This window comes from Ambystoma mexicanum, chromosome 3q, assembly GCF_040938575.1.
Source record: "Ambystoma mexicanum isolate Mex_15411 chromosome 3q, UKY_AmexF1_1, whole genome shotgun sequence".
Taxonomy (NCBI): Eukaryota; Metazoa; Chordata; class Amphibia; order Caudata; family Ambystomatidae; genus Ambystoma; species Ambystoma mexicanum.
This window is the reverse complement of record NC_090926.1, coordinates 309046788-309074668: the sequence shown is the minus strand read 5'-3', so window position 1 is coordinate 309074668 and position 27881 is coordinate 309046788. Positions and strand designations below refer to the sequence as shown.

At 45.9% G+C, this 27881-nt stretch overlaps 1 protein-coding gene across 3 annotated transcripts in view; it reads right to left on the bottom strand.

Moving 5' to 3' along the window:
* Positions 1 to 3510: 3510 nt before the first annotated feature.
* FKBP11 (FKBP prolyl isomerase 11) overlaps positions 3511 to 27881 on the bottom strand; it is a 100996-nt gene continuing 76625 nt past the window's right edge. For all 3 annotated transcript variants that reach the window (XM_069653845.1, XM_069653847.1, XM_069653846.1), the window contains 4 exons: positions 27691 to 27778; positions 10119 to 10152; positions 5671 to 5741; positions 3511 to 4325 (listed from right to left, as the gene is read on the bottom strand). In XM_069653845.1, the coding sequence (XP_069509946.1) occupies positions 4099 to 4325; positions 5671 to 5741; positions 10119 to 10152; positions 27691 to 27778 (420 nt within the window). In that variant the 3' untranslated portion in view covers positions 3511 to 4098. The remainder of the gene's footprint in view (positions 4326 to 5670; positions 5742 to 10118; positions 10153 to 27690; positions 27779 to 27881) is intronic.

The following is a 27881-nucleotide window of genomic DNA, read 5'->3' as shown; positions in this document are numbered from 1 at the left end:
TCCGACCAAAGGTCGAAGACAACTATACCAATCCACATATAAGGCGACAAGCCTGCTGTGACGAAGAAAACTATCTGAGGTACCTCAACGCATGAGGAATTTTGGGTACACTACACGTCACGTTAGGGATACTGTTACAGGCACGCCCATGTCGTTGTCCCCTTGTGATTCTCGAAAGACAAGATGCAATACTCTGCGGTGACCACTGGGTGTTGGACTATATGCACAGCATGTGATTCTAAGCAGATTAACAAGCATCAGAAATATATATACACACACACAAGGCAGTTTTGAATAAACTTCACTGGCTCCCAGTTGAGGGCAGGGTGATGTTTTAGGCCCTCTGCATGATCCATCGGGCACTAGATGGCCAAGGGACCCTTTACCTCTATGAGAATATTGACCATATGTGCTAAATAGAGCTCTTCGCGCGGCTGGCCAACACCACCTCTATGTACCACAGATTAAGAAATCTATGGTTGGGGGCCGGATGTTTTCTGTTGCAGGTACTTTATTGTGGAACTCTCTTCCCCTGGCCCTGAGGCTTACGGATCATTACTTTGTTTTGCTAGGCTCTAAAGACTTTTCTTTACCGGCAATATTTATTTCGCCTGGTGGTATGTTTCTGGTCATTTTCCTTTTTTCTCGCTCCGACTCTTATGGTTCCTCCCATTCACAGCACCAAGATACCTCTGGGTGATAGCTGCGCTATCCTAAATTCCACTAACATAACATGCATTATCTGTGTATTTTTCTTGCAACTGTCTCTGCATGGCCATTCTTTTCCAATTACAAACTTACCGTGGTATTGTTGTCTGTGGTGCTTCCATTGCTGACTTGTATCTATCATCAATCGAAGGAGGTAAACTACTAATGGTATCTCTTTTTTAAGTTTATGCCTGAAACACTTCTAAGCAGAGCTGTGGTACACGTTTGGGTCCAGCACATCAAAGCCTTTTCTTTCCCTTCTACGTTTTGTGGCCAGAACAGCATTTCATCACATCACTGTTTCTGCATCTGGAGAGAATCGGCCTTAAAGTCTTGTCTTTGTTTTCAACTTGCAACCCCTTCTTTGTAAAGGAGCAGCAACTTGCAGTTTGTTCTGCCCGCCTTGCAGTGGGCTGGCAGCCTGTCTGATAGGTGCTTCCTTCACAGACCTCTCACTTAGTACTTGAGCTTCATATGCTATCCTTTCTTGCTTCATTCTGTGAGAGGGTTTTAATAAAATGCTTGCACGTTCAGCAGTAGCTGGATTGTTCCTCTGTTTCACGTCTGACATGGTTGTGGCCACCATCTCCAGTCAAAGCTTTTTTGATCCACAAGGGGATATATGTAGACGGAGTACATAAAATAACTTAGAATACACAAAACGGATTGAAGTAAATAGAGCGGTTTTGAGTGCGAGTGGCGGATAGGCGTGCGAGTGGCAGACAGGCGTGCGAGTGGCCGACAAGAGTGCGAGTGGCGGACAGGAGTACATGCATGAGGCTGACAGGAATGCATGCATGAGGCCGACACGAGTGCATGCGCGGGGCAGACACGAGTGCATGCGCGGGGCAGACACGAGTGCATGCGCGGGGCAGACTAGAGTATGTAGGACGGACTAGAGTGCGTGAGGTGGACTGGAGTGCATTGTGCAGACCGGAGTGTGAAGAGCAGACTCGGGTGCATGGAATGAATAAGAGTGCATGGAACAGACTGGAGCGCATAGAATTGCGTGACGTACATAGTACGGTTTGGAATGCAGGGAACGTTTGAAAGAGCATATAACCCATCATATCACACACCACGCTTACTCTCTTCTTTACACCACCACTCAACTGGAACACAGAGATACTATGACACCATTCGGTATAACTGTTCTGATACCAACATCTGCCACTCACTCCCCATCATTCTAAGTAAACACTGCTGGTTACACACCCCCCAGCCAGGCGTTCTCCTCAGGCCTAACGCGGCCACATTCGGTCTGGATAAATCCTGCCAGAACGAACATATACTCCTGATCTCTCAACCAATACCACACCTACTGCTAAAAAGCAGCTATCACACGAATGCCGCACCAGCTGCACACATACCCGGTGCTCACATGCACCTTTGACTATCTACTCTCTCTACTGACCTGAACTTCGGTTCCCAAGGGCGTTCAACCTACCAGCGCCTTCAGACCATACCAAGGCATATAAGGCACTATATAAATGCAAAATAACATAACATAACATGTGGCTCTTTCTTTGTTCATGCAATCCTCTAAATTAAACTTGATGCCGTTTCTGGGATTGTCCGTCTTTCGAATGGATATCATCTCCTCTGCAGATTCCTAATCTTTCATATATCCAGCCTTCGACCTCAGACATTTTGTATTCACCTCACACAACACTGACTACTGCTCCCGCAGACCTGCAGTGCCACGAAAGCGTGCCTTGCAGCCTTCACCAAAAGTGACCGTATCCAGGGTATAGGTTCACTGGGCAATACAAGGCTCCTGATGGGCTTTCTCCAGGTGCAGTTGTTTTTCACCAGTTCTGGTGGAAATGTACACAGATTTTGGGGGTTGCTGGACTAACATGATGTCTCACTTTCCAGACAAAGTGCCGCCAGCCACGGGAGGCATCAGCTCAGTGGAAACATCCAGTCCTTTGCTATGGCTTACATGAGGCCCTTGTAAAGCAATGGCACAGGCTCCCTTTTGAAGCACATGTATAACGGGTTCACCAAAGCACCCCACTCACATTCACAAATCCTAGGACTGCTGTTGCAAAATGTTAAAGCAATCTAGAATTTGCATGAGCCACGGGCAGGGGTTGGAACACATTTTGTTTATGTCCACAGCATGCCACTGTGATTTCTCTTGATAACTAGCAGATTAGATTTGCTCCCCACTCCCAAACCTGACAATAGTAGTTCAGGTTAGCACACACAGTCTGGAAGAGAGCTCCATTACAAACACAGATGTGTTTGCCAATTTCCCATTGATGCCAAATGTTCATGTTCCTCATGTGAGACAGATCGCTTTAGTACCTCCAAGGGTTATGCAAGTTACTTCTATATTTCTGCTTCAGCGTCCGCTGAGACAGATGTAGTGTGCCATTGAGGGCAGTCAGTTCCGGTATTATCTATTCCGTTTCTAAGAACATTCTTTTTGACAATCGTGAGGTTTTCTCTGAAATGACTCAAGGGGCAGGTGATGGATGCAGGCTCTGACATTTGCACAGTGATCACAGGAGGTTCGGACTTTTCCACCGATTCTTGGCAAGTACCCCAACAGTCACTGATCTCAGAGCTTAAACCATGTTAGAAGTAATTTCTCAATCATCCAAACGACATTTCCATTGCAGAAGTTAGGTAAAAATGTGCTTTTGTAACCCGAAGGCGGACAGGTCACTTCCATGTCTCCTGACATATACGTTAGTTTCAGCACAAAAGACAATTAATAACAGCATTTCTTTGCTAAAAAGAAGCGTCTCCTTTTCGGAACCGAAAAAAGACAACACAAATGGGACAGAAAAATAAAACAAATATTACATTTTTTTAAAATTCATCCTTCAGATATACAACCAGGAGCAGGTCATGTACACTCCGAACTCAAAGCTCTGAAAAATAGTGTCCTGTTCAGATTTAGCTACACAAAGTGTGCATCAGAACTTAAATTGAAAAGGAACTCGGAGTTTTGATCAGAAGTTGGACCTCAGACAGACAGAGCATAGGTCAGAAATGAGACATACACAATCAGAATTTAGGCGTTTCATCAGAATTTGGAGAGGAAAACAGACAGCAGCAGCGAGCATGGGCAGACATGGTTGGCCTTCATCAGGACTTGGAGAGACAGATGGACGCGTGGCACGCTAGAACTCCCACTGATGGAGGCTGAATCAGATCCTAGACAAATGAAGGACTTTCAGATGGTCGGATAAGAAACTGGATAGACGGGCCAAGAATAAGAATGTGTGTTAGAACTTGAGAAGAGAGAACTTTCATCACACATTGGAGACAGACTGAGGGTGGATCAGACAAACGATGGACAGGACATGGGCTAGAATGTGCCCACACAGAACATTGATCAGAAATCGAAGAGACAAGCTGGGTCCTAATGAGAACTCAGGAATCTTTATTCTTCTTGAGCTTATTCTTCTTTTCCTCTTTGAGTTTCTTCTTGGAGATCTGGGGGGCCTTGGCTTTGGAATACAGGTAGTAGCCGATGAGCAGGAGGAGGGTGGGCACCAGTCCAATGCAGAGCAAGGGCAGCACATCATTCAACAGTTTCTGCCAGTAAGTGGCCTTCAAGAGAAGCAAGACTTCAATCTCAAAAAGGAGGATGGCATCCGCTGCAAGAAGAGGAGGAAAGTGTTAAGGAGGGAGGGGTGGTAAATGGAGGTGGAAAGATATCAGTTAATAGGGATGTGTACCTGTGGAAAGTGAAGGCGTTAGCCGATGGTCAAATCAGGGAGTCTGCGGTAAGTGGAATGTGAATCTGGAAAGTGATGGAGAGTTAGACTTTACAAAAAGGGGTGTGCATGTAATGGGCCAATGAGGGAACCTAAAATGTGGGGGACAGGCAGGCACTCATCCGAGTACAGAAGGACTCTGGTAAGAGGGGCCTATCCCTCAGTTCATTGACCCTAAGAGTTTTGAACAGGCCTGTGTAACGCCTTAGCACGTCACTTTCAGCGCTATTATTTGCTATTCACATTAGAGACTTGCAACACTGCCACATGTGCCTCCTCCAGAACTTAGATCTTTCTTCTTTATACGGGGGCTTTTATTTCATCTTCATCTGATTTCTCCCCATTACCAACCACTGAGCTTCACGTGTGGTGGTACCCAGGCCTTTTTCATGTATACAATTCTACAGCTACTATGGGGCCAAAGGTCCCACCCCAAGCCAAGATTCAGCGGGTGCATAGTGCTTCTGCCCCCCCCGCCCCCTTCATATGATGGGCGACACCGCTCCTGATCCATCTTTCAAATGCATCACCCAAGTTACACACTGTTTGCGATGCAAACATTTTTGTCAGGCCAATTTTTAGATCTACTGTCCTCTCATTTAAAAGGCTTTCTATACTTTACAACTCCTCACACAAAGGCAGTGGCTTTGAATTTTCCCGACAAATAAAAAAACGACTTTCCTCCTCCTAAAAGGTTGAGGGCCAATGCGGACAGTTACTCAGCAGAAAAAGATCTGTATTGTTACCAGCCTTGGTCGTACTAAAGTGCTTTATTGCCCTTGGGTCCTCAGTGCTATACGAACACTATTAAAATGATACACTAACGTAGCCCTTGGCCACCAATCAAGCTATTTAGAGCAAAGGCTAAGCCGGATTTGGATCTTCTTCCAGCAAAGCCATCAGTTTCGGGGGCTCTTCTGGGGGTGAGGTTACAGAAATTCTCAGGATTTGGGGACGATGTAGGTTTACACGTTTTGGATGTGGCAATTCAGAAACTCTCAGTGCTGTGCAGAGACACTCTGGCTGTTCTGATGTGGAGGCTTCAGTGGTTTGGGGGCTGCTGGGGGCTGGGGTTGTGTTTTAGATGCTAGGCTTTAGAGTCCACGATGGGCGGTTCGGATTTTGGAGACTCCAGCTGTGCTCTGGAACTCCAGAGGTGGTAGGTCAGATGCAACCTTGGAGGCTGTGGTGTGGTGTTCTTGAGGTGCTTGTTTGCCATCATTACCTGGAATAGCCGGAGGGAATCCTCTCTTGCCATAGGCCAGGTGGGGAGGAATCACCACCTGCCGCTTCTCCCTGTGGTTAAAAAAGAAAATTCGTATTTAGACCTGGCCTCACAGAGCAAGTGTCGCCCCTGAGTGTTGGCTGTCGACTTCCCTCGCCACCCTCAGCGTCACTTACAGGACATGCCTGTAGAGACACGGCAGGCAAAGCTCTTTATCACCCCCTCAGGTCAGTGCTGTAACAGGCCAGGGGGGAAGCAGGGTGAGACTGAGCAGCACGCTGGCTTTGTTCTAGACTCCTCTGTGCTGCCTGCGCCAGCCTTGAAGCCACTTTCGGCAGGACCACACATTCTCTGGGTGCAACGGTTATTGCAGTACTCATGACTAAATCCGATGCGGCTTCATACACCTGAGTGGAGCAGAACTACTGTGGCACCTTAAAACTCCTGCGTCTATTTAGAGGCACCCCTTGGCAGGGCAAGCTCCATTCTACACCAATGGCACAACACAATGAAACTATAGATAACGTTATAATAAAGCAAACACATTACATAAACAACAGAGCGATTAAGGGATTCATATAACAATTTACTTTCAAAAGCAAAACAGGACGCATGTCTGAAAACATACAAGGCAGAGGTCTGAGGAAACACAGGGCACGCTTACAGGCCTAGCGAGATGCAGGGGACAGTGAGTGGTCTGAGGTGATTCAGGCATGAGGCTACAGGGGCATTGCTGTAGGCATGAAGCAATACAGTCCATCTTTGAAGACACATCCATGGAATTGCCCTGCCCTGATTTTTATTTCAGCATTTTTGGTTTTCTACATGGGGCGACTCCCTGGAGCCCACATGCTGCCTCCAGCACTGCCAGGCTTCCGTTTAACTGTACTTATGAGAGAGAACTCCCACTGCATACTGTGTCACCCTACCCTCGAGTTACATGTGGCGGGTGGAGTAGCTAACGCTATTTGCTGCCCTCCCCTGCCAGAGTCTAATCCTGGCACTCTCTGCGCCGTCCACGTGCCTATAGGGTGAGCACAGCAAACTCTCCAGTTGTGCAGTTACGGTGCAGTCAGCCAAGCAGCCTGGGTCAGACCTTGGGATTTAGGGCCTAGTCATGTCATCATTGGCTAGGAGAACGCTCAAAACCTTTCCTAACAACCCAAGAAGGGCGACCGCTCACAAACTCTGTCCTCGCCCTTCCCAAAGCCTCGCCCGTCTATAGAAATGAAGTTCTGTGCATTTGGTAATGCCCCAGCTCACCCCCACCCAACCCACTTCCGCTCTGGGCTTACAGGCTAACATATTCATCAGGGAGAGAGAAGCGTGCAGAGAGAGCTTTCCACTGGCATTGTTGTAGACGAGGGCGAGAACCGCATCCCTAGGAAGCCCTCTGGCCTAGTCCCTTTCTCACTATGGCCCTTCACTAAGCTCTAACCTGCACCTTACCTTTCCCTTCCCTTCATTCTTTGTCCCTCTGTCCCCTCCATGTCATTATCTCCTCTTCTCCTACAGGTCTTTGAAATGGCTTGACGCAGTGTTAAGCGCCATACAAGAAAACTATATAAATACCCACTATAGTTCCAGGGGGAAACAGTGGCGGCAGACAGATTAAATAAGATGTTACATGTCAGGAGAGCCTGATGTGGACTGGCTGCCTGTTTGTGTGTACCTGGTCTCTGGGTTTACCATGTTGATTTATGGCACACACTGCTACCACCCAGGGGCAGTCTCCCGGTGGTTGCATCTTGCACTGTCCGTATCCAGGCATGACTGATGCGCCTAGGCCCTCCCACTTTAATAAAACATTAGCATCTGGAATGTGGCTTAGCATCTTTGCATGCTGGATGTGACGCACACAGCCCTACAAACCGAGCCAGACTGTGAATGAGGAGTCCTTGCGCCTCACATCTTCCTGATGAAAACCTTTCCCCCCCAAGGTATTCTTTGCGGCTCCAGAGGGTGGATGGAGGGGTGGGAGTGGCTAGCCAAGGTGGGAAAAGGTCTCCTGCACTAGTTTATTTTGTGTTTAGATCATCGCCACACTTCCCCAAACGTATCCTGTCCTTGCTGGGCGTGTGCTCTGATACCTGATTTATTTTCCACACAGTGTGCCTCCACCCTACCTTCTCAATGCCCTACGTAAGAATACATTAGGTATATGGATAATGTAATACTGCTTAATTTCTTAACTGTCGAGCAGGGCATCTTGGGAGGGTCTGCAGCGGGTGTTGCAACACATTGTTCAGGCTTCCACAGGACACAAGAAGCCTCTCTGCATGCAGTCTTCAACTAGTCCTGTGTGCCGGTTTCCCCCGGTCCAGGAGGGATGGTCGATGGACTGGAAAACTAAGCTTGAAAAGACCAAGAGGGGGAGTGATCCCTGTGCTGCTGCTGCTGCTGCTGGGTTGTACATTCAGTGCCTGGATCAGACAAAGCACTGCCATTGTCCTTAAAGCTGGGCAGCCCAAGCCTTGCAATGGAGGGTAACTGGGTCTTGTCTCGCTCTCTAAGAGAGGAAAGCATGCCGCTAAGCCTGAAGTGTTGATGCACGCATATGGAAGCACCTGCACTTTGTGTGCTGGTAGGGATTGTAGGTGAGGGCAGTTCTGGTGTGTTTTGCCAGAGGGGAGCACCATGTGTTTCTAGCCCGCTTGCTAACACCTTCTTCCCTGGGAGCCTGTGGGCTTGCCTCTAGTGGCAAGTACTGTGGTGGGCTCGGGTGTGTGTGAGTGAGGGCTGGCAGCATGTATACTGTAAGGCGGAAAGGAGGAGGATGAGTGGGTTGAGGGGCAGCCATGTCTGAGGCGACTTGCTCACCTGTACCAGCTACTAAATAGGAACTACCAGGCCGCACCCCCTTCCCTATGTTGGAATGATGAGGAATCTCGTCCATCAGTTTTTAAAGGTGAAATACCAAACAGCAACTGTCTTCCTTATTTTGCGATGATTTAATTTATTTTCATTCGAATTAGGTTTGCATGTGGATCAAGGGGGCAAACCTGGATCCCAGTTACCCTGAACCTCTAGCGATGTCTCTTGCCACCGGTCCAGCTGCCATGGGGATTTGGCCATGCCCGTCTTTAAATGGCACAAAAGATAAAAATGCAGTGAAAAATCATAAGCTCAACACTGGGCCATCCAGAAGACAACAGGCTCTGGATGAGCGGTTCTATGGATACTGGTTCCCCATCTCACTGACTCCCCATAGACTATCCTCCTTTGGGCAAAATCAAACCAGTATGAAGCAAAAGCTTCGAGATTGCACCTGGCCCCCTTCTCGCAGTCATATGGAAACATTTTCCCTTCAACTTGTGGGAAGCTCCAACATTTACTTCCGGTACATAAAGCGAGCGTAAGGGTGAAAAATCAATAATGCCTTTTTTATGGCAAAGTCTGGCCACTATTAGCTGCTAGTTTACTATGTTTAGCAGCTTTGCTTGGTTAACTGTGCCAACTGCAGGCTTTCCAGAACAGAGGCATGGTAGTCGACCGGCTGGCAAAAGAAATGTAAGTGGTTCTTTTGTAGTCATGTCGTCCCCTCTTTGCCACTGCATTTTTACCACATTTGAGTGAGATCCAACAACATATTTGTAAATTCCATGGTCGCCTTCCGTTCAAGCTGATTTTAGGTCACATAATGGCATGCAACATGTAACCAGAATGACAAATAAATCAATATCACCTGGGTAACTAACAGGGCATTATTGCAGGCACAGGGATGGAAAGGACATGGTTACAGAAGAGGGGGATTTACACACACATGCTGCAGAGTCGAGTAGATTTAGGGATTTCACCAGGTTTGGGAGATTGATTTGTAGTTGTGGCTGTTAGGTGGCACTGTAACTGTAATCGCTATGTATACGCCAAAACTATGGGCATAGCTAATGAAGACCGGAGAGCAGGAACACGCAGCCTGCGCCTTGATTCATTTTGCCTACGCATTGACCGCCGAAGGCCATGTTACACCCCATGGCCATTCCCACCCACTATATGACCCTCCCCAACACAACAGTCCCCACCGCAGGATCTCTTTGTGCTTTTAAGGGGACACCAATGGTTTTCTAAGCAATCATCTGAAAGATTAGTGGCTTAACTGCAGATCCTGGTGTAATAAAATGTCTTAACCAAGGGTGCTTTCAGCTACTTGATTTATAAGCAATGTGCTTGACCTCAAATCGGTTTCTTGCACTGAATCTCTGTTAAAAAGACTCATTGCCAAAACCAAGTCTTTTTTCTCTTGTATAGGTCTTTTCCAGGCACTGCCATAATATGCCCAGATACTAAGACCATTTGCCAGCTGTTGTCATTTCATGGCAAGGTAGTACCATTACGGCAGTGCCTGGAAACTGTTTTTCCCATACCCACACAAAAACCAAAACTGTTGGCTTTGCCAATGCTTACTGCTGGGGAGATTGGAGCCATTGCACACCACGTATGTTACTCACCCAGCGCACACGCCTAGCAGGCTTTGCTCCATGCCTAAGGATCAGGAGGAGAAGAAGAAGAAAACAAAGAGTAGAATCATTAATGTCTCCACTAACGTACACAAAGGACATTTGAGTTTGCAAGTGAAAAAGACATATTTTTGCCAGAAAACGTAATTGTAACACCAGGCGGTATAATATTTCGCCAGGATCAATCCATTTTTAGTCAAAAAGTTAAACCAAGATTAGGATTCAGCAACATGACCTTCGTCTCCTTGGCAATTTCTCCTTTGCTGGAGCAAAATATACTGACGTTTATTTCTAGGCACTTCATATTTGGCAGGTAAGTAATCTAGAGTACAGGATGTGGCCTAGATCACACAATGTTGTACAGGTAAGGAAAATGGGATCAGACATTCTATAATTTGGTTTCCAAATAGGCAGTTTAGCCACTAAACCCTTTCCCTCATCTGCTGCATTCCTTATGGTTTCAGAATAATGATTTGTGCTGGTGTTAAATGTATTTCTAAGCACCCTTACTCGGCAAAAAAGCAAACCGAGGCCCAAGGGGACAGTGATCTGCCTAAAACACCGGGATTAGAATCTAGATATGTTGGTATCTAAATTGCCAATTTATCTGCCAAATGTTTTTTCCTTTCTCCAATTCTATCCCTTACCCGCTCTCCCTCATTTCCCCTTTGCTCCAGTTTCCTTTCCCCCTTGTGCAGGTGGACGGAAGGGATGAGCAGAGGAAAGCTGGGCACATGTTTGTGGTGGTCTGGATGGACGCTTGTGTGTCAGAGAAAGGATGATGTGTGGATTGTGGGATTTTATCTGCATATAAGAGTTGGGGGTATATTTGTGGTACGTGGGGATGACCCTGTAATAATCTGGCTAAAGCGTGCTGCTATGCCTGTTGTGGTTATCAGGGTGGGGTGGACGATGTGTGGGAAGCTGTGAGGGAGCCTGAAGAGCATGGTGATGGGTTTTGGCGACTGGATGGAGGAAAGATTGGGATAGGTCTGTGAAGAGTATATAAAATGTTGGAATGTGTTTGAGGGGTGGTTAGGTGGCTTGAGTATGGAGATCAATAGATGTGTCTGCTGATGGAGGGAGTGGGTGTGCCTACAAGAGAAGGGTTGGGGTATGTCGGTGCGGGAGATTAGTATGGATTGTATACATGATGGCCTTGTTGAGCCAAAGTATAGTTCCAGTGAAACTGAAGTTGTCTATAATTTCGCCACTCCTGAAAAAACCTAATCTAGATCCAGATAACTTGCAGAACTATCGCCCAACTGCAGGTTTGCCGTGGCCTGGTAAAATCTTAGAGAAAGTGGTCGCAGTGCAGCTGCAGGTATATGTTGAGCGAGAATCTTGTTGGGCCCCCTGCAATCTGACTTCCGCCCCAAAAACTGAACAGAAACAGCACTGGTTGTGGTACAGGGTGAAATTTTGCGAGTGGGAGATCAAGGAGAACTACAACTACTCGTAATGTCATAATGTTGGTTCTCTCTGCAGCATTCAATGCAGGTATTATCAATCGACTGAGGACGATGGGTAATGTCTCAGCCAGTGCAATCAAATGGTTCACCTCTTTTCTGTCAGGGCGGCAACAGTGAGTGATGTCTGGAGGTCATCTATCAGATTCTTTACCTCAGGATTGTGGAGTCCCTCAGGGGGCTTTTCTTTCACTGTTATTAATTAATCTCTTTCTACATCCACTAATGGACATCCTGCGGAGCCATAAGGTCTGCTTTCAGTCATATGCAGACGACACCCAGGTGCTCCTCAGGTTGAACGATATAGAGAAGTACTTCTCATGGGTGAGTCGCTGCCTGGAGCTAGTTAGCCACCTGATGTCCACCAACTGGCTCCAACATAATCCAAACAAAACAGAGGTCATTCTGTTTGGACCAAAACATTGGCTAGGCGAGGATAGATGCCCCCCTCCTCCCTTTCTCTTGGGATCAGAACTGAACTATGCCACCAGGATTAAAAACCTTGGGTGCATATGGCAGAATGATCTTAGTTGTGAAGGCTGGATTGGGGCCAAAGTACAGGCTGTCTTTTACAGTTTACGGCTGCTACAGCAGGCCCTCTCCTATGTACCTCAGAAGGATCATGCGGCAGTGGTAGGAGCCCTGGTAAATTCACAATTGGATTACTGTAACTTTCTTTTAGCCAGTGCTCCCGCCAAACAAAAATATCGGCTGCAGAAGGCGGCGGTCAGACTGGTGTTTGGAGTAAGTCTTCTCCTATTTCAGGGCTGCATTGATCCATCCACTGGCTAGCCGTGGAGGACAGGATCAAGTATAAGATTGGATGTATGATATTCAAATGTCTGTACTATCTAGCCCCCACATATCAGGCAGATAGGCCAAGCCTCTACCAACCAACATGTTCCCTTAGTTGAGGAGATAAACTACTGCTGACTATCCCCCCTCTTTCTGAGCGTCTAGAGGAGATCGCAGATTTTCTGTATTTGGATCTAATCTAGTGAACCACCTCCCATTGGAGATTAGAGAGTCCTTCTCCCTGTTCCGCAAAAAGGTAAAAACATATTTGCTTAAATAGGGTAGATGGTCTCTGGCTCTTAGCAAAGTCCCTGGATCTGGAAACGCTTTGCTGATTCACTTCTACAACAGCTTCACCTAGATAAGATTTGGTTCGTCCCAGATGCGTAATATAAAATCCTCAATCAATTAATCAATCAAACTCCACTTACCGTCTTCGCCGCCCGATATCCCGGTATTACCGAGATATTACGGGTGGCAGAGAGTCGGTAAATTACCATTCCCATGGAGTCCCATAGGACTCAGTGGGATAGGATTTTCTGTATCACTGGAATCAGTATCAGGCATTTATCTGCTGGTGGTGGCCTGATCTACTGGCAGGTCAGGCCTGCCGGGAGATCCGTGCCCTCCACCGGCAGACTTGTGCTTTGCTAGTCGGGAATAAATGCTGGTGTTGGAATTACCAGCAGGTTTCCCAGACCAGCAAAGTTGCAATGCGGCACTATGACTCTCATGATCCCTCAACATTGACTCAGTCATGCTGGAGAGGAATGTTTGGACTTGTAATCCACAGCATCTCCAAACGTTACACAGCCCGACCGTACATGCTCGTCAGTATTGCTAAACCTCTCTGATGAGTGCTCTTTGTTGCTAATAATGCACTGAGGCTGCACAGAATCGGAGAGGGATGTATCTTCTCTCTCGGGATACGACTGGTGCGTGTGCCAGGGTTTGGAGTCTGTATAAATAGAGACAAGCCTGAAAAATAGAAAGTACCTGGGATACAAGGCATCCTTGGGAGTGGAGTTACGATGTGTTTTGGAATGCAACTGAAGAAGAAACTTGATGTGTGTGTGCAAACGTCAGACTGGGACTTTGCTAAGAGGCTGTGCTGGGTCTCTTTTTCCCGCTAGTGCCCTGAAACCCGAAAGAAGATGTAAGTACTACATGACAACCATCTTAGTAACGATGATTGTAGGTTAGAGATTGTTTTGCAAGGGGGTTCTAAGGGCATTCCTTCCATTCTCCCTGTAGTACATGGACACCAAGAAGTCTCAGACGAACTGGCCATATTTAATATGGGGGATCCTCAGAGTCTGAATCGTACTGAAGCAATTAGAGCTTCTGATCCCTTGGGTCCTCAAATGATTGTTTTTGTACAATTCCCCTATGCTCTTCGCAGATATAAGCGGTCAGGACCTTGCAGAGAAGTGATCCCAGCTAGATGTTATGCTCACCATTGTGAAACGGAGATTAAGAGTGAAAACCATCTAGGCAGCAATTTAAACAGTATCACAGGCCAGCTGCTGGAGACACAAGGCAGCCATGTTGCCTCAAACTCCAGCCCAAGATAATTGAGGAGGAAGCAAGTGAACCCCAAAGTAACATCAGGGGCTCCAGAGGATAGGCAAGGCGAGCCAAACCGATAAGCTACTACAGGTCAGTGCTGTGCTCGGAGACCAATGGTGTTGGCCACGTTGATTACGTCTGAACAGCTTCAACGCTATCGTTGTCTCCTTCTTCATCGACCACTGTCCAGTCTTTAGCTGCAATAATTGCGCATCGGTCTAATCCTGTTGAAGGAGAACCAGGACCTGCATTTTAGAATTTGTATTCCCTAACGTACACTATTCTACTTTAGGTAGACTGGTAACCTATCTATGCACCCATAAACTCCATATAACAAAGCTTCTACATTTCAAGGTCCTTTGTTCTCTGTCGGCCTCATATACACAAATTTAGAATCCAACACAGTGGCCCCAAATAGACTCACTTGCCTGCAAAACAAAAACAGGACACTGCCAAAAACAGACACTCCATACCCACTATATTACATGCATTTTAACATTGGGAAGACCAATGGATAAACTGTGCTGCTGAATAAAAAAGGCAGAAATGCAATGATTTGAGGGTAATAGAAAACTCAGAAATTAAGTCTAAGAGCAGGAAAAAATAAAATTCCCCTGAACTGCCCAATGGCTGCTATAGGGAACAATACACCAACATAACACTGCAATGAAGAAGATGCGAGGAAAGTACTGACACAGTCCACACAAAGACACCGCTAAGAGATCAATGGACTAAACAAGCCTAATCAAAGACACTGCTAAGAGATCGGTGTGCTAGCTAGAACTGGAAAAACAAAATGGAGGAGAAAGTGAGAAAACAAACCAGGAGATGATCAACCCTCACTGACAAATGCAGTAAGCTGGGAGATTGACTACACTGCACAAGTCAAAAGAAGAAAAAAAAGCGTTTAAAGAAACAGTGACCGTGTGTAACCCAGAAGTGCTGTTTGCAGACTATACCCAAAATACAATCATGAGGATAAAAACTGATCTATATTCCCCACAGAATGCTATATGATTTAGTCAAAACTACAAAACGACTTGGACTTTCTACATTAAAAAGACAGGCAATATAACAACCTACCATAGCAAAGCGTACACAGAGAAAAGGGGATCGGGAACTGCCATTCTCCATATTAACCCACATCAAAGAAGGAGAGTACTAATCCCAGCAACGGAGAAAGACTTAAGCAATTTTGAAAATGTGTCCTCTAGGCTCAAAGGCTCACATTTAAAGTATGAGAAAACAAAAAGAACATGCAAGAAGAAACAGATGCTGAACCTTAAAAGTCAACTAAAGGGCAGAATTGAAAAAACCAACACCAGCAAACTACCACCACTGAAACATCCCTAAAAAGGTGGGAAGCCTGGGGAACTGGCTAACGGATCGACAGGAAGACTATGCAAAATTCAGAGAGCTTGCTTGAGCAAAACTAGACATAGCCCACAAGACACATCAGCTAGAAAAAGATACAATGACCATAAATAATCGGCATAAAAAGGCAATATGTGAACTCAAGATACATCGATGAAATAAGAATGGGAAATAAAAAATTACCAACGAACTAAAAACAATGAATTACTAGACATAAAAGAGACTCTATTGACGATGGATCAAATGGAACAAGATGCACATGAGAAATACAAAAAAATAAACCCCTGGTGCGGGTTTCCACAAATTCCACTGAAACTACACAACAATAGAGACACACCGACCTTGGAAAAGAAAAAGAATATAAACCACCAGAGAAGATTACAACAGACCATGGGAAACACATCCTAGAACGCCTAGACAAAACTTGAACAGCCAGAGTAACTGGACATGTAAACTCTGGCCAACAACCACCAGATACAGATATTCTGCTCCTTGCAGACTCGTATGGGAAATTCCTAGATGCAGTACATTTATTACCACAGGAAAGAGTACTACATATACCCTGCCCAGACACACAACGAGTAATGGAAAGCATTTCCAACTCCAGACTCAGCAATCCCATTCATACCATTCTTCATAAAGGAACAAAGTGTTTAAACCAGGACCATAAAACATTACAGCTACAGAAAACCTTGCAAAACTAACAAAAAATGTCCCTTATATAAAAATACCATTGTCCGATACACTGCCAAGACAAGACATGAACCAAGACAACCTACATGACTAACAGACCCGTTCCACAATCCCATGGGTGGAAATAGCACAGTACCGAAACATCAACCCACAGCACCATTAAGACGATTCAGTCCATGGTACACTTAATGGCCAAAAACCACAACAAAAACATAACTCTCAATGGGGGCTGAATAAGCAAATTTAGCAAAGTTAAATAGGAAGGTCTTAAGGCGTTTCCTAAACATAAGTAACTTTGCGTCAGAATGAACAGAGGCGGAAGGGAATACCATTTGTTTGACAGCGAGTACAAAAAAAGGAAAGTCATCCGGTCCTCTCTCGTTTATATAGCGGGGTACTGGAATCAAACTGTTGGACTGAGAACTCAAACAGTGGGGGGTTGCGGGAGTAGATCTGCAATTTATGCCAGAGGAAGGTTGGATTGGAGGTCTGCAATATTTTATAAACTAGGCACATAGCTTTTTTTAAAAATGTGCTTTCTGGCAGAAAGCCAATGCATGGCGGCAAGGCCGGGGGAGATGCTCTTGAATTTCTCTAATTAAAGCAACATTCATGCTGTGGCATTTTGTAGTTTCTGCAAATGCACCCTCGTTGGCTGAGAGTTGCAGACAGATGCTATTAACAAAGGGAAGCCTTGATGAAAAGAAAGCATTCATTGCCGTGGCCCGTGAGGCAATGATAACAACGGGAAGAGGCTCTTTACCTTCCTGAGGTGATAGCAATAGGATGTAGATACAGAGGCCACCCCGATTCTTTTTCTTAATTTATTTATTAAAATAACTTTCTTCATAAAGTTCATATACACAACAGCAACCTAATTCTTAAGGGAGAGTCATGTGTCAAAAGTTATGCTTAGGTTTTTTTTACTGCCTCTTTTGGAATCGGGCAAGAGGCAAATGTGTCAGACCAATAATAAGGGACCCAAGGGCGCGAGGATGAATTAGCCAGCAAAATCTTGGCTTCATCAGGATGTGTTTTCATATCATCTGTGTCCATCAAGTGCTTGATCGAAACTAGGCAATCCTTCACTCTCGTGGCCAGTGCAGTTCTGTTTACCGATGGATTAACCAAAATGTTAGTATTGTCCGCTTAATTAAAAAATATTAATCTAAACTGATGCACTATGTCCACCCAAGGACAGGAATAAAAATTAAACCGCAATGGCGACAATGCTGAACCTCATTATCCCCCTCCCCCAGTTTAATGATTTTGGTTATGATGCAAAATGTCCCAGTTGTACTATTTTGGTTTGTTAGGTTAGACAGTCTACCTACTTCAAAGGAATTAATTCAATTCCCTAGCTTCCTAGTCTGGTACTGAGTGTTTGATGACTGACTGCATCAAATGTGGGTGACTGTTATGATACGGGGATCGCTGGCCCCTGCTGGGACATCTACACTTACCCGTTTTAATGTCCAGAGACGTTCTGCCAGACATGGCACATTTCTATTTCAAAGAATACGGCGCTTTGCAGCTCCTTTTCATAGACGCTGGAATTTACAGTAATATGGGTCGTAAACGTTTCCCATCATCCTTGGGTTTCCGTTCTGTTTCCTCCAATGGGAAACATGGAACCTCACATTGAATTGTATTTTACGCTCTACAAAATGCGGAAGTTTGCTTCCTATTGAAGTTACTACAGTGGTTTTGTTTCATCTGAAGTCCCGTCTTCATTCACGAGCAGAACCTCGTACCTTGTAGTGAACTTTGCCGGTTATTTTGGACTCCTTAACTGGCTCTTGCTTCTTTACCAGCTCCCGGTTTTTCGGAACCGCGGTAGTCCTTTATCACCCCTTGGACTTACCTGCCTAGATCGATCTATCTGTGTATCAGACCTTTCGCTTGCCTACAGACTCCCCCCTTTTGGAACAGATTTTGTTTTGGTTTCCATTTCCTTTGTACCGGACATTCGGCCTGCCTTCGGACTACTCTCTTCGAATCTGAATTTGTCTCTGGTCTCTCCCTCCTGTGTACCGGACCCTGACTGCTATACGGATTGGCTTTGGACATTCCCTCTCAGCAGCAGCTACTGAAACATTGCAAGTATTTTTTGTTATTTACCTGGGTAAACCTTACAGTTTTCTTCCTGTGTTTACAAGTTACTTTACTGTTATCTTTGTCGCCTACAAGTCTGGTTGCATCCTCTGATCCTCCTGATACTTACCTTTCCTTGTGCACTAGGACGCTCTGCAGGGACGTGCACCACCCCGACTCTAATGTGATCTGCATGCCGTCGGGGTTAGTTCCCCTACTAACAATACCTATTTGTTGTTTTGCACCAGTCGTTGTGGACTTTCTCTTATTTTTCTTTTTATCCATTTGCCTTTCAACACAGTAAGACTCTAGGGTCATTACTAGTTACCAGTCAGCCATTTACCTTGTTCTGTTTAGTTGAGCTTACCACTTCCTTCATTCTTATCTCTGTTCCCAGGGTCAGATTACCTAGAGGAAGACTTAGCTGCTATTTAGTGCAGGTATTATTATTTGTAATATCACAGTGTTTAACCCATTACCATTACCTGATATGTAAACATAGTAGTTTTCTTTACAGCCGGTGTCCATAGCGGTGTGTGTTCCCGCTCTTTTGAGTGATCAGTCTCCTTTGACTGTCTGTTCTGAACAGTCTGGGGGCATATTTCTAAAAAGAGTTCATTTCCCTCAACAGAGAGGATGCCCTGGTTTAGGTCAAACTTAGGGCTCTACTATCAAGTCATGGGCCAGGGTTCTGCAGCATCACCAGGATTACCACCCGGTGAGTGACAGGTCTAACAGGAACAGTGCACCAGTACCGCCAGTATCCGCTTCTTCACTCAGCTGATCCAAAATGTGCTGTTATATTAACTTCAGATCTGAAGTCGAATCGGTCCGGATCCAGAACATTAGAGTCTCCTAACATGATGTTGTTACCAATGAATCACCTCACTTTCAAGGTGTTTTGCCATATATGGCATTTGTGAGATGGGAAATTATTGGGGTCTGCAGGGTCCAAGGAGGGCTAATTTAGAAGTGCTTGTATGACAGCTTGTTTCCAGATTGGGGGAAAAATATGGTTCTATGTGATTTCATCCAGGAGATTAGGTCGAATCCAAATCCGTTGAATTCTTTTTTCTTCTTTTAAGCCATTTAGCTTCAAATATATGTGGGGGGAGACCCTCACAGCCACTCCTTACCCCCCACTACCTTAATTATTACCCTTACCCACCCCCACATATATTTGCGGCCAAAGAAATTCAATAGATTTGGCTTTGACCAAATCTACTGCGATTAAACCTCCCTATCCCAACAATATCTGAGCATAAGGATGAATAGATAGTAGATATATCTGTTTAGCAAGTAAGGGAAGGCTATATTGTGCCCCCCTAGGGGGGGTAATATGTCCCATGGTAAGCCAGAGCATTTAGATAAGAACAAAACGTTTATGTACGCATTCTTTATCCGATATCATGGATTTCACTGAATCCAATTTCACCTACTCACAAATCTTCTAATTTTTTTGTCTTCAAATTGGTTAAAGAGTTACATTTCAAAAACATAGATGCGGTGGGGTAAGGGGATAGGATAAGGTAGCGGGAAGTGGGAGGGTGCAGGTGGTCTCCCCCTGCATAATAACAAAATTGAACAAAAACAAATTTGAAGATTTCTCCTTTAGGTGAAGTGGATTTGGTGAAATCAAAGACATTCTTCTTTATCCAGCTTTCTAAAAGAAGTTAACGTAGGCTCATGGATAATTGAAATCTTGTTTTCACAGTGTGTAGCCAAGTTTGTATTAGCTGTGCTACCTTCACTAGCACCACATTCTCGGAATGCCTATAAGCAGGATGGTAAAAGGAGGAGATCCAGCCCACTGTGGCAGGAGAACAAACCCTCCATAAAACGCAAGTAGCTATCACTGAAATCAATGGGGGATGAAAGCCCAGAGGTTAGAGTTTCCTTGAGCAAGGGGGGCGGGGAGACAAGAGAATGGCAATGGTGATCAAAGGTTAATCCCAGAATTTCTGTGTGAGCCAGCTCAACAAAGTCATGGCCATGCCAACAGGAAGGTTGGGTCACTGCTGGGAGACAGCAGCATATCATAGGACAACAACCCCCTGAAGAAGATGTATAGGACACACCCAGAAACATACCCGTGAGTCAGAGGAAAAGGGGAGCAGTGGTCAAAGAAGGCGGAAACCTCAGGGGGAGACCAGTGTGTAGCAAGAGGAAAGGCTGAACTTCCACCCGACCTTCTAAGGGCCACAGGACACTTTATGATGTCGGGCAAATGCAGGAAGCAAGATGGAATAACCCGGTGAACAATTAATCAATATGGAGAGCTATCATTGAGAGAGTACATTGAACAAATCCCAGAGAGGGAAAGACGAGGAGATTGTAGGTAGGGCCAATAAAAGAGACGCAGAGATGAAGAGGAAGGCAGGAGTGGGAGCTGGTGAGTTAACCACATCCAGGCGGAAGAAAGGCAGGAAACCGAGGAAGCTGGAATGAGCCAGTAATTCCGCTGCAAGTGCTTCATCCCAGCCTGGGGAACTCAAGGGAGGGTTGAGGCTCAAAGACAGAGCCACGTTTGGAGAACCCCGGAATCCTTGGTGCAGCTAGCTTCACTGTGGTGGTGGCGGTACAAACCTGGCAAAATATCTTAAGACCTAAGCACACAACCTCCAGATCTCAGATCCACAAGAGGGCCAACATAAAATACAGTCCTATTTTTAATTCTCAGTCTTCCGGATACCCTGCTCTAAAAGAGAAATGGTCCAAGGTTAGGCCAAAACAATATAGTCCAAACACTATGCTTATAGAAAGTACTTACCTACTCAATTAATATTAACAAACATAGTTCATTAGCAAAGTTCTGGAATCAGGTACTCAGTCCGGTCTTCCCTCTGGGCCCCTTTCAGATTTCTCCCTAAGACTTGTGTCAGTCTGGGAGTCCTCCTTCGGGCCAGTCCTAGCCCTTTGGGCTCCATTGTTTTGTTCCAGTGTCTCTTAAAAGACCTTGTAAGATTGCCTTGTCCCTACAGGATCTGGGATATAAGACCTTTCACACAACCTTTTCTCCAAGACCGTAGGTTTCATGTCTGTGGGATTAAGGATTCATGAGGGGTCTCTTCCTTCTCAGGCTTTGGGTTTCAGTGTTCTCAATAGGTCCTTTACTGGACTTTGGTGCATAACATATAATGGGTATCTTCCCAAACCTTGGTCTTCAAGACGTTTTGCAGGTCTCCTCCTAGACCTTGGGCTTCAGGTTGCAGCACAGGTCCCTTTCGACACCTGGTTGTTGCCCAGGTCTCTTACCTCCTGATGCTTGGGTTCAGGTTACAGCGGTCACAGAGGGCCTAAATGACACACCAACTCCCAGAGCTGGTTCAAGGGTGTTTATTAAAATTCTTGAAACAGGCTTCAAGGGCCGTCCCTCGCTCTCTTGTCTAGTAAAGCAAGACCCTCCCTAACCAAGGCATCCCTATTCCCCCGGATAATATCTGCTGCTTGTTCGCCCCTACAAACTAGATTCTGTCTTGCTATCTGTCAGGGCCTAAAGGTGTTCACCTTCTCTGGTGTGCCCTACAATATCCAAGGGGTTAGGTCTAAGGGGTTGTGCCTTCCAAACACTCAAGCCCCAAGAGATTGTCTTACTTTCACACCCTGATCTCCATCTTCCTATGTCTCTTGAGGACTCTAGTCTCTGCCTGCTACTCTCCTCCCTCCAACTCCATCCACCTTCTATCTCGTCTGCTTGGTCTTCCTTCTCAATCCCTCTGATGTCTCTCTCTTCCCTCTCCCTTTCTCTCTTACCTACCTCCATCTGCTGTTACTCCTTCCTACTCTCCTGCTACTCTCCCCTCTCCTACTCTCCTCTTCACTCTCCCTTCTCCACTCCCCTACTACTACACCCAACCTTCTACTCAGTCATTCTCCTTTCACTCTCCTCTCCACCTTCCACCCACCCTCTACTCTGACTCACTCACCTTACACACACTCTCACAACACAGTACCACTTGCTTTCATCAACCAATACCTCACCTTCAATAAATCTACTCCACACTCCTGTACACCACCCTTTCTCCTTCTGGTCTCTTGATCTGACACTTCCTTCGCCCCTGACTTCACCAGAACAACCCACATCGTTCTGCTTCCTACCTCCATCTTTATCCCAACCTCCTCCGAGTGATCATCGTTCCTGGACCAATCTCACCCTATCTTATCTGCCCCAGAGGTGTTACAGATGTCAAAATCCATTAAAAAGGGGGTAAGCTCCGCTCCATTTTGCTCTGCATGTCCGCCTTTCCAGAGTAATGGCGGCATGTATTAGAAAACGTCCCTGTTCATGTCAGGGAGCCGTGGCGCTGCCAAGTCCAAGGTAAGTGCTTGTGTATTTCTGGGTTTCAAATTGGAGAGATGCTCCGCGCAATGTTTAAAGCCATCTGGGTTGGCGAGATATGCTGCAGCTTCTTGCTTGTGGTGTCCACTGATATCAGCTGGCATGGCACCAATTTCCCTGCTGCTCCTTAAGGTCTCTGCCTCAAAGTAGAGTGGTTCTCTCTCCCCACAATGTTCGTGTAGATCTTGTCATTGCAGTGGTTAGATTGGAGGCGGCTCCGGTGGGCTGCCATGTTGCCGTTGTTCCACCAAGACCAGATGTTGTGGCCTACAATAAAAAGAAAGAAACTGGCCAGAACTTAAATAAAGAGGTATGCAGTGATTCACTGTAGTAATGCCCAGATATATACATGGAGCTGGGGAGGGGACATGAACTACGGCCCCTTTCAACTGCCATCTTCCCCCTCTGGGTTAAGACTGGCTCTAACTTTCTCTCTGGTTAGACCTACCGCCCCAGGCTGAGAGGGGTCCCAATCACCTCTTGAAAAGGTCAGATTGCTGACCTTGTCACACAGCCCAGGTCTCTCTCTACACCTTTCGATGCACAGGTCTCTTTCCAGACATAGACTATAAAGTTGTCGATAGGCATTTCTCCCCACCTTTATCTGCGTCCTCGTCAGGCAGCCGATACGTTTTATGCCCTCCTGCCAAGGGTCTGTTATTCTTCCTTTGTCCTTGGAGTTGCTGGTGGAGGGTTAGTCTGGCGGCCCTCCAGTTCCTTTATGCTGTGAAGTTGTGTATTAGTTCTTGGATCTTTCCTTACTTTCTGGGTCTTCCCGCACCGAGCGACCAGCCAGCAACTTCTAATGCTCTACCAAAGTTCCCCAGGTTTCTACGCAGTGGACTTCATCAGGTTACCCTCTCAATTACAGTGTCCCCTTGTTTCTAGGTTTCCGTGGCACCATTCCTGAGCCTGGGAGCACCTTCTTGCAGTCCGCTCTTCCAGTCTACTCTTTACTGGTAACAAGAAAGCCATGAAGATTCCCTCTGCATCTCATGGGATCCTCCCTTCGGCTACTGGATTTTCCCCACAAGCTTTATTGTACTCAAGGAGGCACTGACCTCCTTCTCTGCTCTCCCATAGGTTATTCCCCTTTGCAATTAAAACTACAGAATTTAATTGATGCTTTTTCATTTTCAAATCAGCCCCTCCTTTTGGTTTGCTGTTTTCTTGGCTTTGTGATTGGTTACCTGATGATTCTGCCCAATTGCTCTTAATCAGGCTTAGCTGCGGAGTTAAATGCCAGTTCAGCATTCGGCACCATTTTGGATTCGCTTGGGCCCCTGGAATGCACACTTTTTCATTCGGGTTGTCGAATGTGCCTGCTGGAGCTCTCCACTCCGCGCACTCTCTCCAGGTAACGTTTTGAGATCTGTGGTGAAAGTTACACAGATGCCAAAAGGCATTGTTTTGTCTCCTCCATGTCTTTGCTGCTAAATTGAATAAGACTACCAAAAAGAGATCTGGAATATGGTTAAAAGGTCTCTCCTTTTCTCCATTCCTCTATGGCCATCTGCTCTGCAGAAAAATGATCCCCTGTATATTCTGGCCCTGTTCTCAAATCTCATATTTCCTGCATAGTATTTGAGGCATTCTGGGACTTCTGCCTCAGTGTTGTGGCTTTGTTTAATACCAGGTTCCATGGACAGTAACAAAACCCTCCTCCTCTCTTGAGCTATTTTGCCTGTGTTAATAATTAATCTCATGGAAGGAGTTATTTGGGGTCAGAAACAAAATCCGGAGTGACGTCCCTTTCCCTGAAAGTTATTTCAGTTTTGGGACTTCTTGTGCACCCTCCTAACCCTACATTTTTTTCATAACATGTTGCCCCAACCATTCACTTCAAGCTCCTCACATATCACCCCAAATACCCTTCACCACTTTTCACCTGTCATTTAACTCCTTGCCACTTGCTTTCATTCTTAACCCTTCACATGGATTCTTCCACCACCCCTTCACCCGTTACCTACTATCCTTGTACTATCTGTAAAATCACACAGGGGAAATAGTTCCACTGATAAAGGTTACTCAATTAAAAGCACTACATGATTAATCTACATGAGAAGGGTTCAGTGCAAGGAGGTTGTGCTTCCCTCAACCTACATAGCTACAACAGGAAGCATAGCACTCACGTGCTCCCAGGGGGTTTAGGCCATGTTGAGGGCACTAGAATGCTGCTGGTAAAAATGCCAGTGCCAGTATTCTCATTCTTGTTCCCCTGTGCCTTCCTAGTCCCTCTGAATCGATGCCTTGGCCTCGCACCAGCTGTAAAGGTTATCAAGCAAATGATGCAACAGTGTTTTACCAGTGGCCTTCTATTGCACTGCCCCACTGGCAGTAAGTGATGCACAGACAGTCTCCACCCCCCAGGCAGCACAACTACCTTGCCACAGAAGCTCACACTCTCACAGGGTGTCCGCTCCCAGTGAACAGCTATTCTCAGATTACCCAGCCTAGGAGTTCCTTTCATAGCCCTTACTGATTGTAAGCCCCCTCACTCACAGTAGCATCAATTCAAGATTTCACCAGAGTGTGCAATCTCTTTGCCACCAATTGTGCACTATGTTACTATCTCACCTTCGGCAGCCAGGGGTAAGGAGGGCACGTTAAAAAACTATATAATGGTGCAGATTGTGCGTCCTGATTTCTACCTGAACATGTACAAGCACAACTGCCTTTACTTCAAGAGGAGAGCCATGTTTAAATGACACAAAGACTGGGACGAGCATAGGCTACAATCTGGGGAGTAAAATGGTATCCATTTAGAATTAAATAGAGGGACAGCAATAGATAGACGGCAAAGAATAGCTCACACTGTTTTTGAACTGCACATCCTGCTTACTCAGCAGCCAGTGAAGATCACAGAGAGTTGGTGATCTGAGCAGAGGGGTAAAGGCCCAAACCAATACCGGGAGCAGAGTATTGAAGAGTTTGGAATCGTTAGACCTGGAAGTAGGGTAAAATGGAGGGAATTAGACTAGTCCAGATGTGATCGTAGAGGTGCCGTAGAAGCAGGAACATGGGGCGAGTGGGAAAGAAAAGGAACAATCTGTCACAGAAGACAAGCAGAATACAAACAGGAAGATGAGATAGGCCTGCCATGAGGGAGAAAAGCAAGTAACGCATCCAATGTGGACCCAAGCTTTCCATAACGGGGACAATTATAGGACATGTGCCAAGAGAAGACCAGAAGAGAACCACAAATTGAGAGGGTCATTAAATAGAAGGATCTCTGCCCTGCCTGGGCTTAACAGAGGCAGGCTTTGAAGGCTAAACACATAACCAACTCTTCCACTCTTGCCCTTGACCAATGAGAGGCACCGTCCCCAAACTGTCAGGCATGACTGGTAAGGAATCAGCAAGAATCTGGGACACTTTTGGGGACACAGGTCAGGTGGGGATAAGGGGCTGAAATTTGAGACTGGCCTCAAATATCAGGGACATACAGACACCTTCTCCCAATGCCTTTTGTAAGGGAGAGTGACTGCAAGCATCTTTTAATGCTGCCAGACTGTTAAGACGATTGCAAAAATCAAGAAGCATGGATGAGTGTGGGAAGGTGATATGATGGATGGGGCCGGAAAATCAAAAGTTGGCAATTAGAGATGAATGACGCGGAGTCTGTGGTGCAAGTAAGGATGGCACAAAGCGATAGAAGATGTGTATATACACTCGCCAACCTTTTTTCCAAATGCAGAACTGCGTTATCAGTACCCATGTGGTACACGTGCAGATTCCCGAAGAGGTTAACCTGTTTCCAAGTTGAGAATTCAGTCATAAAACATTATGTACTAGACCTAGTGATCAATGTATTCCCTAGTTGTTGGCATGTGTTTCAACCCATAACAGTCTTTTTCAAGGCTTTAACAACCATAATATTATAAAACTATTGTAAGTGTGAGTGTCTTAATATTCCAATAGTGATACACATGTATGTGTTATGTTTTTTTTATACCACACACTATCACCACGTACCTGGTCCCTTGGCGCTCTTGCAGGTCTTTGAACCAAGATGGTAAGGTGTGGGGGTAGGTTAGTATGACTGAGTGGGAAAAAAGAGCAAGAGGGCTGTGATGTGCTGTTGGCAGCTTCAGTTCGGTTTACACCGTTTGCTGGGAATAGGTGTGAATTTTCGGTCAGTAGCCGTCACGTGCTGTTGTGCAAGGCTATGTGTGGTTTGTTTCGTTGTTGCAGGGTACTGAAGCGCCTGCGGTTTGTTGTGCTGTAGAGGTATGGTTGTGTTTAGTTCGAAGTTTGAGAGGTGTATTCAGAGAGATCATTTTCTTTAGTGGGGTTGGTTAGTGGCGATACCTTATGGTGCTCCCTCAGTTTTGGCCACTTGCGGCACATATCTCTTCCAATGTCGTACATTGTGGTGTGCTTCAATTCCCCCTCCTATTTTCTGTGCAGAGGTGTGGGTTGTTAACAGGGCTATTTAGTGGTGGTACCCTCTCCACTCTCTGTGTTCGGACTGATGGATGTCCACATCACTTTACCCCCTGGCACATCCCGCTGTGCAGCAACCATCGCCTCCACCGGCCCCTTGAGGAGGGGGCACCTCTTCCCTGTGCCCCTGAGCTCTCTGTGCCCTATCTGTTATCAGGGTTGGTCGCCACTCTCTCCCCTTTCATTCTAATGCCCTTTATCTGGGGTTCAAATAGGTTGGTCCCATCGCTCTCCTTTGTTTCCAGTACGGCCCTCTATGAGAACGGGTGCACCTGGGTCTTCCTCCCACTCAGAGGCCTCTCTACTTCCCTGCACTTTGCTGTAGTCTGGCCTAGTCCCCCGTATTTCCAGTTGTGAAAACCATATATAACCATAGGTGCAAATCAATTCCAGGAAATAAGCAAAGATAAGTGATACCCGAAAGTGTTCCAAATGTGCCACCCTGAAAATGTAACAAACCTACGTAGAAAAGATGAAACTTTTAAAAGTTCTCCTGAAATGGTCACAGTAACTTGCAGTGAAAGGGTCTAAAGACGTATGAAATCTAGTGGAAGTGAAAACGAAAACTCGGATATAACGGCTCCTTAGATCTGTAGTCTTTGCCATTCTGGTCTGTATTATAATTAGGTGATCAGACTCTGATATCCTACTTCTCTGTCTAGTACACGGGCTTTCTACAATTGTTCCTTGTTCTTTGTAAAATCTGGTCATTCCCTTGCGAGAGCAATGCAACAAGCTAGGCCAGCACAACCTGGCGTGTTAGAAGAACCAAGGATAAGTATACCTGGGATCACCTGCTTCTTGCCGAGCTCCACCACCAGAGGGTCCCGTGCCAGGGAGCTGTCGATGACGCGCCCATCCTCCAGCTTCCCCTGTAAGGAAAAATAAATCTCTGCGTCAAGAAGGTAGCGCTGCGTTGATAAAGTACGCGTGTATAGTGGATTAAAGTGTAAGAGTAGGACTCTTAACCCATGG